Genomic DNA, 11,556 nt, shown 5'->3' with positions numbered 1-11,556 from the left:
TATGATTGCCAGTCGGTGGCGACGCGCTGACCATGAGAATGGATGGGCGATGCGTTCTCACACTGCTAGAACATCTGCATCCTTACTAGAAACGGAATCCCCGGGACGGGAAGCGATCGACAATGGGAAGAATCTCGACCTAATAGAGGGACGGCCAAGTTGGAGACGTTTCCACAATGGGCCACCTGGACTTGGATTGGTGTGCTGCCAAGACGACCTGACCTGTATGTTTTGACAGGAGTCGCCGCAGACCCTTTTCTGCCTTCGTGGAAGAGTCCGAGGAAGAATCCTGAGGAACCTGTTGCCCTGCTTCTCCCACAAGCGTGCCGTCGACCGCCGGACCCTTCCTGTTTCAAGAGTGCAACGACCCCTCAGCGACAGTGAAATGGACGGTGCCATGGTGGGTGGGGTCGTGTGTGTGATTGGTGGTCATCAAGAAGGAGGAGCCAGCCTGAGGGGTTAAAACGACGGTACTAAGTGAGAAATGGGGCTCTGAGCCCTCGGTAACAGGCTCATCCAATTCGCTCTTCGCTGAACTCTGACCTTGTCACGATGTAATTGAGTGTACAAAAAGTGCCAGTAAACTTGCTATTGTTTTCCCACCTTGCTAGCATCAGTTCCTCAACCCGGAGACTCGACTACGCTACCAAACGGAGTCCGGGTATGACGCTGCCCTATCGTAGCAACAACCTGGCTGCCGAGGAGGGACGGATCCAAATACACGGTCGCAACAACTGGTTGCAGTGGTGGGACGGATCCAAATACCCGGTCGCAACAGTGAATCGCAACTTCGAAAAAGGATCACGCGCGTAATTGTTCCTGGTTTAAAGCGTGCCACCCATTACAAAGGGCATACACATTAGTGCGCGCATTGTCTTACACACACGTAATGGGTATACTGTTGTCATAAAAGGGCTGTTGAAGAGGGCGGAAACCTTTACCTTTACTATAGGTATGTCGAGTGTGTGTGTGTGTGTGTGTGTGTGTGTGTGTGTGTGTGTGTGTGTGTGTGTGTGTGTGTGAGATCGGGCGACTGAACATGACAAGCGAAATAGAGCACGATGAGGATGGGGCCGGATATCGCCATCCCGTTCAACTCTTAAGGCGAAGCTTAAGCGTGCCCCAATTTTCGCGAGAGAGAGAGATAATAAAATGACAGAAGGGCAGGGAGGTCAACCGTAATTGTAGCATCCGGTTTACTACCCTGCACTAAGGGGAAAGGGAAAGCAAGATGGAAAGGAAAGTGGGGAGTAAAGCAGGCCTTAACTGATTTCCGGTGTGATGACTGTTCGATTTCGGCGAGAAAAACAACTCCGATTACCAGAAGTGGTGGAAATCAAGACGTCGAGCTCCCCGTCAGGCCTGATAGTTTGGATATTAAAAAAAAATTGCATATTACTCTCCGCAGTAAATCGTGCTGTATTTCTTTCTGTTATAGTCGTGCGGTCCAAAGCTATGTTCACAATTCTTTCTTGTCTTCGCTGATTGAAAATATTCGCAAAAAACGGCTGGAAGCGCACCATGACAGTGTCACGTTAATCATACCGTACATGACATGCATAACATGGTTCACATGTTAGGACATGTCATTTATGTACGTCATATAGTCACATTGCGCAATATCAATTTTGGTGTGCATCAAGCAAGCGAAACGGCCGCGAGTGCACCATGAGCGTCGCATATGTAAATCATGCCATATATGACATGCATTTCATGGTTTCCGTGTTACAACCTGTCACTTATGTTCGCCATACAATCACGTCGCGCAGTACCAATTTTGGTGTATATCAAGCTAGCGAAACGGCCGTGATCGGACAGTGAGTGGGGCATGTAAATCATGCCGTAAATGATATGCATATCATGATTTTCAAGTTACCAGCTGTCATTTTTTTTCATACAGTCACGTCGCGCAATAGCAATTTTGGTGCATATCAAGCTAGCGAAACGGCCGCGAATGCACCATGAGCGTGGCATGTAAATCATGACATACAGGACATGCATGTCATGGTTTACATGTTACCAACTGTTAGTCATGTTCTTTTTTTTTGTTTTTTATTAAATGTGTTTAAGGAGAGGTTGGTGCCTATACATGGCTCCGGCTACTCCTCTTCCCTTACTTCATACAGCTACAACACGCAATACCAGTTTTGGTGTATATCAATCTAGCGAAACGGCAACGAGTGCGCCATGAGCATGGCATGTAAATCAGGCGTACATTTCATGATTTTCATGTTACCAATTCTCATTTACTTTCTCATACAATCACGTCGCGCAATACCAGTTTTGGTGTATATCAAGCTAGCAAAACGGCCGCGAATGCACCATGAGTGTGGCATGTAAACCATGACGTACATGACATGCATGTCATGGTTTTCATGTTACCAGCTGTAATTCATGTTCTTCATACAGTCACATCGCGCAATACCAATTTTGGTATATATCAATCTAGCGAAACGCCCGCGAGCGCACCATAACCTGGCATGTAAATCATGTCGTACATGTCATGATTTTCATGTTACCACCTCGCATTTACTTTCGTCATACATTCGCGTCCCGCAATACCACTTTTGGTGTATATCAAGCTAGCGAAACGGCCACCAGTGTGACATGAGCGTGGCATGCAAAACATGTCGTACATGACATGCAATATGTCATGATTTTCATGTTACCTTGTGTCAGTTATGTTCGTCATACAGAAATGTCTCGTCATACCAGTTTTTGTATATATCCATTCATATAAACGGCCGTGAGCGCCTCGAGACCATGTCATGTAAATCATGCTGCACATGACATGCGTGTCATGATTTGCACGTTAGGACCTGTCATTATGTTCGTCACGAGCTCTTGTCATCCCATACCAATTTTGGTATATATGAAATTAACGGAACGGCCGCAAGAGCCCCAAGGCCGTGGAATGTAAATCATGTTGTTCATGACATGCATGTCATGATTTTCATGTTATGACCTGTAATTTATGTTCGTAATACGGTTATGTTATGCCATACCAATTTTGGTATACATCCGATTAACGAAACGGCCAGGACAGCACAAAGTCGTAAGTGGATAGATAGATAGATAGATAGATAGATAGATAGATAGATAGATAGATAGATAGATAGATAGATAGATAGATAGATAGATAGATAGATAGATAGATAGATAGATAGATAGATAGATAGATAGATAGATAGATAGATAGATAGATAGATAGATAGATAGATACGCTCAAAGTCGCAGAAGTTCGCTAAGAAATTCTTCGCAATTACCAAGTTGCGTCTCCGTATGGAGAAAGCGTGATTGAAAGGAATATACGTCAAACGAATCAATGCTGTTATGATATCACTATAGCAGTATTCGCAGGTTGTTTTTTTTTTTTTTTAGCATACGCATGTCGAATAATTTATTTATTGCCGAGAACATGATCAGAGTGAGGGTATAGACAGGACGAGCACTCTTGCGGTCTTTGCGTTTGCCCCACTCTTTAATCATGTTTCTGGCTCTAAATTAATTAACATGATGTAGCTACTGGAGCGATAAGGAAAAAAAATGTTGTTCCATTTTACGAATAAAAGTCAGTTTGCAACTGCAGAATCCCAATTTCGGTTTAAAGGGGTCATGAACCACTTTTCCAAGTAATGATCTAATGGCCTCAGTATCGGAGTGTACTGCCTCCCGAATCGATTGCCGCAAAAATTTCTCGAATCCGTCAAGAATCAGCGGAGTTACGGAGGTTTGGCGCACGCTCCCAGCGCTTTCTCTCTTTTCTCGTGCCGACGAGCGCACTGGAAGCTAGACAGGGAGGGATGGCATGGGGGAAAGAAGTTACGCCAGCGCGCGTCATGAAACGCGATCGCTCTCCCGCTGTGATTCGCTTGCGCGAGTGCGGCTACCGTGTACTGAGGAGTGCGGCGCCGGCAAGTGGCGGCACCCCGCGGCAAGAAGCGCATCTGATCCGAACGCCGCTCTCGATTTACGTCGGCTATCGGCCAATAAGCATGCTATGTCTCTTGCGACGTACAGCGGACAGACGCCCCGCCCACCGACGAGAGTGAGAACCGGCCTCTGTTTGAAAAGAGGGTGCCTGGGGAAACGGCAACTTCGCGCTCCGCTTGTGGCCATTACGCGGCGCGCACGACTGTAATATTTGGCAGAGCAGTTCATAGCCGTGTCAGCTTTCCGCAGGATGTGTTTTTTCAATCAGCCCAAGGGGTGCTTCATGACCCCTTTAAGCCATCGTATATTCAAAGAAAACATTCAAATACCCGGTATTTAATATTCAAAACAAGTGAAGCACAGGGTTTAGAAATCCTCCACACATCACCGAAAAAGAGATATCTCCGCTCTGAAAACAGCATCTGTTGCACTATTTAAAGCGGATAAATCTGATGCATAGGTCGAAATCGTATACCTACATGTGCTGCAATGTTAAAGTTTCGGGAAAGGCCAACACGCAAATTAGGGGTATCATTTACAGCGATGTGTAATCTGATTGTCATCACTTTAAATGTGTTATAAGGCGCAGCACAGAAAATGCGATAAAGCTTCTTTTTTTACAGCATATTGGTAAATGTGTAAACCCGCGAGGCGTGTTTCCAGTTGTGTACTTTTGAGCAAGCTGAAAAACAACTGAAGTCCCACTTTTTTTTTTAAATTCCCTTGCTACAGCCACTAGCACATTGCTTTTTTCTTTCAAATTCCCCATGCCGTATCCAAATGCCGAGGACAACGACTTCATACTGATGTATTTATACTTCAATCCTATGTATTTAGACAGGAGTCCCCGTTCGATCCATAACTTTACCTGATACTTAGAAGATACTCTGCATTGAAGCTTCGCCACTTTAGCAATCATCCTACATATGTATTCGATATCTTCAAATGACACACCATATTAGCTCTGTTGCTCAGGCACTGCTGTGCACATAGTCGCGGGTTCGATCGCCGCCATAGTGGTCACATTAAAATGCCACGTTCATAGCGGCCACGCTCACCTCAGTTAGGCGTCCTCCATAATTTACTGTTCGCTATCAGGAACTTGCCATTGGAATCTGAACTTGGCTACATATAACGCTAGAACTTTATCTAGTGAGGCGAGTCTAGCTGTACTATTCGAGGAATTGGAGGGTGTTAAATGGGATGTAATAGGGCTCAGTGAGGTTAGGAGGCCACATGAGGCTTATACAGTGCTGAAGAACGGACACGTCCTATGCTATCGTGGCTTACCTGACAGAAGAGAACTAGGGGTGGGGTTCCTTATTCATAAAAATATAGCTGGCAATATAGAGGAATACTTTAGCATTAATGAGAGGGTGATATGTATCGTAATTAAGTTTAATAAGCGGTACAAGATGAAGGTGGTACAGGCCTACGCGCCTACATCCAGCCATGATGATCAACTGGTTGAACGCTTCTACGAAGACGTAGAATCAGCAATGAGTAAGGTAAAGACACAGTATACTGTACTGATGGGCGACTTCAATGCAAAGGTAGGCAAGAAGCAGGCCGGAGATCACGCAGTTGGGGAACATGGCATCGGCTCTAGAAATGCCAGAGGGGAGTTACTAGTAGAGTTCGCAGAACGCAATAATTTACGGATCTTGAATACCTTCTACAGAAAACGGACTACTCGTAAGTGGACGTGGAGGAGTCCTAATGGCGAAACTAAAAATGAAATAGACTTCATAATGTGCGACCACCCGGGCATTGTACAGGATGTGGAAGTAGTTAACAAGATCCGATGCAGTGACCATAGAATGGTAAGATCTAGAATTCAACTAGACGTGAGGAAGGAACGGCAGAAACTGATACGCAAGAAGCCGATTAATGAACTAGCTCTGCGAGGGAAAGTACAGGAATTCAGAGTTGCACTTCAGAATAGGTACGCGGCTTTAACCGAGGAAACCGACCTTAGCGTTGACACAATGAATGATAATCTGACTAGTATCATTAAGGAGTGTGCAGTGGAAGTCAGGGGTACAGTCGTTAGACAGGACACTGGTAAGCTATCCCAAGAGACGAAAAACCTCATTAAGAAACGTCAAGCCATGAAAACCTCAAATGCAACAGACAAAATAGAGCTGGCGGAGCTTTCAAAGTTAATCAATAGGCGTAAAGTAGCCGACATAAGAAAGTATAATATGGAGAGAATTGAGCATGCTCTAAAGAACGGAAGAAGCCTCAAAGCTACGAAGACAAAACTCTGCATAGGCAAAAATCAGATGTATGCATTCAGGGACAAGTAAGGCAAGGTCACAACCAATATGGATAGAATAGTTGAGGTAGCGGAAGAGTTCTACAGAGATCTGTACAGCAGCCAAGACAGTCAGGATGATAACGTAAGAAGCAGTAATATCCCAGAGGAATCTGACATCCCACCAGTATTGACAGGAGAAGTAAAGAAAGCCCTAAAGGGAATGCAAAGAGGCAAAGCCGCTGGTGAGGATCAGGTAACATCAGACCTGTTGAAAGACGGTGGAGAGATTATGTTAGAAAAACTGGCCACCCTGTATACGAAGTGCCTCTCGACGGGGAGGATACCAGAATCTTGGAAGAATGCCAACATCATCTTGATCCATAAGAAAGGGGACGTCAAGGACCTGAAAAATTACAGGCCCATCAGCTTACTGTCCGTTGTGTACAAGCTATTTACAAAAGTAATTGCTAACAGAATTAATACGACATTAGAGTTCAATCAACCAAGGGACCAGGCAGGATTTCGTATAGGCTTCTCAACAATAGACCATATTCATACTATCAATCAGGTGATAGAGAAATGCGCGGAATACAACCAACCCCTATACATAGCCTTCATAGATTACGAGAAGGCATTTGATTCGGTGGAGACATCAGCAGTCATGCAGGCACTGCGGAATCAGGGCATCGGCGAAGCCTATATAAACATAATGGAAGAAATCTACAGCGTATCCACAGCCACTATAGTCCTTCATAAAGAAAGCGACAGAATCCCAATAAAGAAGGGCGTACGGCAGGGAGACACGATCTCTCCAATGCTATTCACCGCGTGTTTACAGGAGGTTTTCAGGGCCCTAGATTGGGAAGAATTAGGGATAAGAGTTAATGGAGAGTATCTCAGTAACCTGCGATTCGCTGATGACATTGCGTTGATGAGTAACGCGGGAGACGAATTACAGCTCATGATTACTGAACTGGATACGGAAAGTAGAAGAGTAGGTCTGAAAATTAATATGCATAAAACTAAAGTAATGTGGAACAATCTTGGCAGAGAACAGCGCTTTGCGATAGGTGGCGAGACACTGGAAGTTGTAAAGGAGTACGTCTGCCTAGGACAGGTAGTAACCGTGGAGCCGAACCATGAGAGTGAAATAACTAGAAGAATAAGGATGGGATGGGGCTCATTCGGCAAGCATTATCAAATCATGAATGGTAGTCTACCACTATCTCTCAAGAGGAAGGTATGTAACAGCTGCATCTTACCGGTACTTACCTACGGAGCAGAAACCTGGAGACTTACAAATAGGGTTCAACTTAAATTGAGGACGACGCAGCGAGCGATGGAAAGGAAAATGATAGGTGTAACCTTAAGAGACAGGAAGAGAGCAGAGTGGATCAGGGAACAAACGGGGGTTAAGGATATCATAGTTGAAATCAAGAAGAAGAAATGGATATGGGCCGGGCACGTAGCACGTCGGCAGGATAACCGGTGGTCATTGAGGGTAACTGACTGGATTCCAAGAGATGGCAAACGCGTGAGGGGGAGACAGAAAATTAGGTGGGTAGATGAGATTAAGAAGTTTGTAGGTATAACGTGGCAGCAGAAAGCACAGGACCGGGTTGATTGGCGGAACATGGGAGAGGCCTTTGCCCTGCAGTGGGCGTAGACAGGCTGATGATGATGATGATGATGATGATGATGATGATGATGATGATGATGATGATCAGCAACTTACATCTCAAAATTCTATCTATATGTGTTCTAGCAGATCTTCTTGTGCACGAAATTGCACGGTAACGCCGCGCATCCGCGCTTGAACGCAGTACCAGTGTAAATCAGCTAATAACAGAGCTCTATCATTGTGAATTCTTCGTATTATGAAACCCGGAGTCGCAACTAGCAGAAAGTGGGACGAAAGTCGTTGGTCGCACTGATATCACAAAGTGCGTGTCCTCTATTGCTTACCTACATCCGGGTCCCTCGCGATCTCCTCGTAACTCGAATAAACTTTGCTGATGCGGTGTAGCTGAGCGAACTTCTTTGCATTGTCGAAGTTTCTTCCAGCAACAGCAACCACCTGAGTGTAGGCGAAATAAAGAAAAAAAATGCTAACGCAGTTATCTCGAACGCCGTCACTGTTAAAACCATCACGCATCATGCATCCATTGCAAAACAACAACGCCGTGGTTTTACTCCAGAACTTCCTGCCGCTTTACCTGTCACTACGATCCGGAAACTCCCCCCTAAACACATGCACCTAGATTGCCGCTTTTGAGTGGCACGCGCGATGAGCGACACTCTTGCTTCTCTTCCAAGCACCTCCGGTCGAGAACTCACTTCCGGTTTCCCGAATATTCAGAACATTTGTTTAAAGAAATATCACTGGCGCGAAATCGATGGTTCTAGTTCAAGTAAGAATGTGATATATATATGCAATCTGAGCATAAGTTTACGTAAAATAAGTGTCAACTAACTGTCAGGATAATTAACGAAAATTAAATAAATTAGTTCACTAAAATTGCAGGCACTTTTCTTACGAGCAGCTGGGACCGCTGCGCCACCTGGCGGAGATCTCAACTACGCGCTTCTTTCTACGTGGCCTCTGAGATCCGATTCGGATCTCAGAGGCCACGTAGGTTAACCTAAGGTTAACGTAAGGAATACACCAGGGCGCTCGAGCGCCGACGTGCAAGTGCCACTACCACACACATAAGCCAGATTGTTGTGTTTCGCTTTAGTCAATCATATTAACTATTTTTTTTAACATTTAGTGTTACGATCTTCAACAAATAAAATGCTCCAACTGCAGGTAATCTAACCTGTTAATCTTTCTCGCGCGATGAATAAGTTGCTTCTATTTTCTCAGCCAGTATTGCCTACCGTACCCGATGAAATGTATCGTTTCAATACAACATATACAGCAATTTCCTGATGAACCGAACATAAAACAGCGTGCAAGGCCTTAGAAAAGCCATTTAAATGCAAGTTAACGCCGCGTGTCAACATTATTTTGTGTATCTTAACACTTTGGTAGGTTCATAACAACAGATATATGTATATACATCCTTTTTCATTCTTAAACTTTATTTTTACCTTAACACCATGTGGAAAGGGGTAGCCGTCACCAAGAAATGGCGACTACTCCTTCATTTATTTTTTATTTCCACAAAAATATAAGTCCACTCTTTTGTTTCAATTTCAGATAAAGTGTCCCAATTGAAAGAGCTTCTTGTAGTAATAATTGTTGGGGTTTAGCGCCCCAAGACCACCATATGATTATGAGAGACGCCGTATTCGAGGGATCCGGAAATTTCGACCACCTGGGATTCTTTAACGTGCAGCTAAATCTTAGCGCACGGGCCTCTAGCATTTTCGCCTCCATCGAAGATGCGGCCGCCGCGGCCTGGATTCGACCCCGCGACCTGCGGGTCAGCATTCGCGCACCTTAACCACTAGACCACCGTGGCGGGTCTTCGTGTAGTAAGGGAGATAAGTTTGTCCTAGTTCTATGGGAGAATGACATACATCCTCCGCTGGTTGGGTTGTTGTCATCGCGTAATAAATACGCTTATTCGTCACTATGCAAACGAATACGTCCACAGTACCTTGTTACATAAACATTTGTGCTGCTTGTCGTTGTAGTCCCTGTAGCAAGCGCGAGTAGCGCGGGAAACCAGCTATAGTGGTGGCCACCACGCCTACCTTGCATGGCGTTCTTGCAGAAAAGGAGGAGAGCACGCTTCTAATATTTGCGTCGAAAAACGTGTCACGATGCCACAACAACCGCAACACGTACAGCCGTACATTTTTTTTAACCTGAACGCGCGAGCGTCGACCGAAGAGTAGCGCAACTTCATTTCTATATTTCCAAATGCCGCGTGAATATGTGTTTAATAACTTGTATTTGCAGGCAGTGTGGCAGGCAGATGTTTGCGCTGAATGGTATTGGGAGGATCGGTTGCGGTTGTACAATCTGGCCTCCCGGCCTCATTTCTTTAAAAACTAAGCTGATATTGCGACCCCAACGAAGCGGTGCACTCGGCATGTTAGTACATTTCCAACGACGAAAAAGACGAAAGACCAGGCGAAGAAGACTATACGGATACCGGTAATTACTTCGTCTTCTTCTGGTCTAGTGTTTTTATCAGGTGTGGCTTTAGATTGTGGCCTTTGTGTTGTTGTTGATTCAAAATATATCATGCCAGAAACGTTTTTTTTTTGTTGTTTTCCTTTCTACTTTATGACTGGCTTCATACGTTCGCAAGTAATAATAGGCAGGAGTATTGCAATGAATTGACGCTGGGGGTAGCTTTCCCTAACGAGTGGAAAAGCATCGACTGCGGGAATTCGTACTTGCGGATCCAACTCACCTGATGCTCGTCCCGCGGCAAGTTGTTGAGACAGTCGACGAAATCGTTGCAGATAGCGCCGGCGGCAACGATTCCCCAACGAGTTGGAGCCATGGTTCAGCGTTTTACCTCTTGTGGAAGCAGGTAATTTTGACTTCGAAAGTCCTCGACGCACAGCATTTCCCACCGCAGACTAGGCGCGTCAACAGCGTAATTATCACGCACGTCCGGCCACAAGACCGCACTGTGTGCTATTCTGGGTGAGATAGCGGTGCCGTGCTCTTTCCCAGCAGCGAAAGTAGAAACAGCGAAGCGAAGGCGCCGCGATTTGAAGTCCTTGACAGGCGCTCTACAGTGTTTTACTGCCGCCCAAATGACCCTCGCCGTCCCCATGTCATCGCATAGTGAAAAAAGACATGTGTTAGGTTGAGAGAACAAAAAGCTGGCAGGCAACTAAACGATTGGACAGACATTGAACCGAGACAGTGCTGCATTTTTAAGCCAAGCTTTTATAAGTCACACATTTCTGTGGCGGCATCGTACGCGAAAACCCCGGCGCCGGCGAGCGTACAGTAATGTGGCCCTCCAAGGTGGGCCGGCCTCATGCGTATTTGAATGAGCCGTTTTCCGATAACTGATGCTGTCTCGACCGTGGGCTATTAGCCGTTTCTGATATGGCAATCTAATCTTTTCTCGAGGTCACTTGTCATATTATGCTGCCACATTTCACTGTTGCCTAGATATGAACACACAACTGTCATCGTTGCTTGTAGCAATTGAAGTGTCGCGCTGCTAAGCACCTGAATGAAGGCCCAATTCCTGGCATGATGGAGGAATAAAGTTAGGCGTGAGCATCGAAAGAAAGAAAGAAAGAAAGAAAGAAAGAAAGAAAGAAAGAAAGAAAGAAAGAAAGAAAGAAAGAAAGAAAGAAAGAAAGAAAGAAAGAAAGAAAGAAAGAAAGAAAGAAAATTCGGCAGATCCCACGCACTGTGGGAATCGATGTAATGCGAAGCA

General features: G+C 45.2%; 1 protein-coding gene across 1 annotated transcript in view; it reads right to left on the bottom strand.

The window, feature by feature from the left end:
* LOC119394807 (trans-1,2-dihydrobenzene-1,2-diol dehydrogenase) overlaps nucleotides 1-10,689 on the bottom strand; it is a 175,160-nt gene extending 164,471 nt beyond the window's left edge. The window contains exon 1 of the mRNA XM_049415577.1: nucleotides 10,564-10,689. Within this exon, the coding sequence (XP_049271534.1) occupies nucleotides 10,564-10,656 (93 nt within the window). The 5' untranslated portion in view covers nucleotides 10,657-10,689. The remainder of the gene's footprint in view (nucleotides 1-10,563) is intronic.
* Nucleotides 10,690-11,556: the final 867 nt, after the last annotated feature.

Source organism: Rhipicephalus sanguineus, chromosome 5 (assembly GCF_013339695.2).
Source record: "Rhipicephalus sanguineus isolate Rsan-2018 chromosome 5, BIME_Rsan_1.4, whole genome shotgun sequence".
Lineage (NCBI taxonomy): Eukaryota > Metazoa > Arthropoda > Arachnida > Ixodida > Ixodidae > Rhipicephalus > Rhipicephalus sanguineus.
Note: the sequence above shows the minus strand (reverse complement) of the source record. Positions and strands in the feature narration are given on the sequence as shown.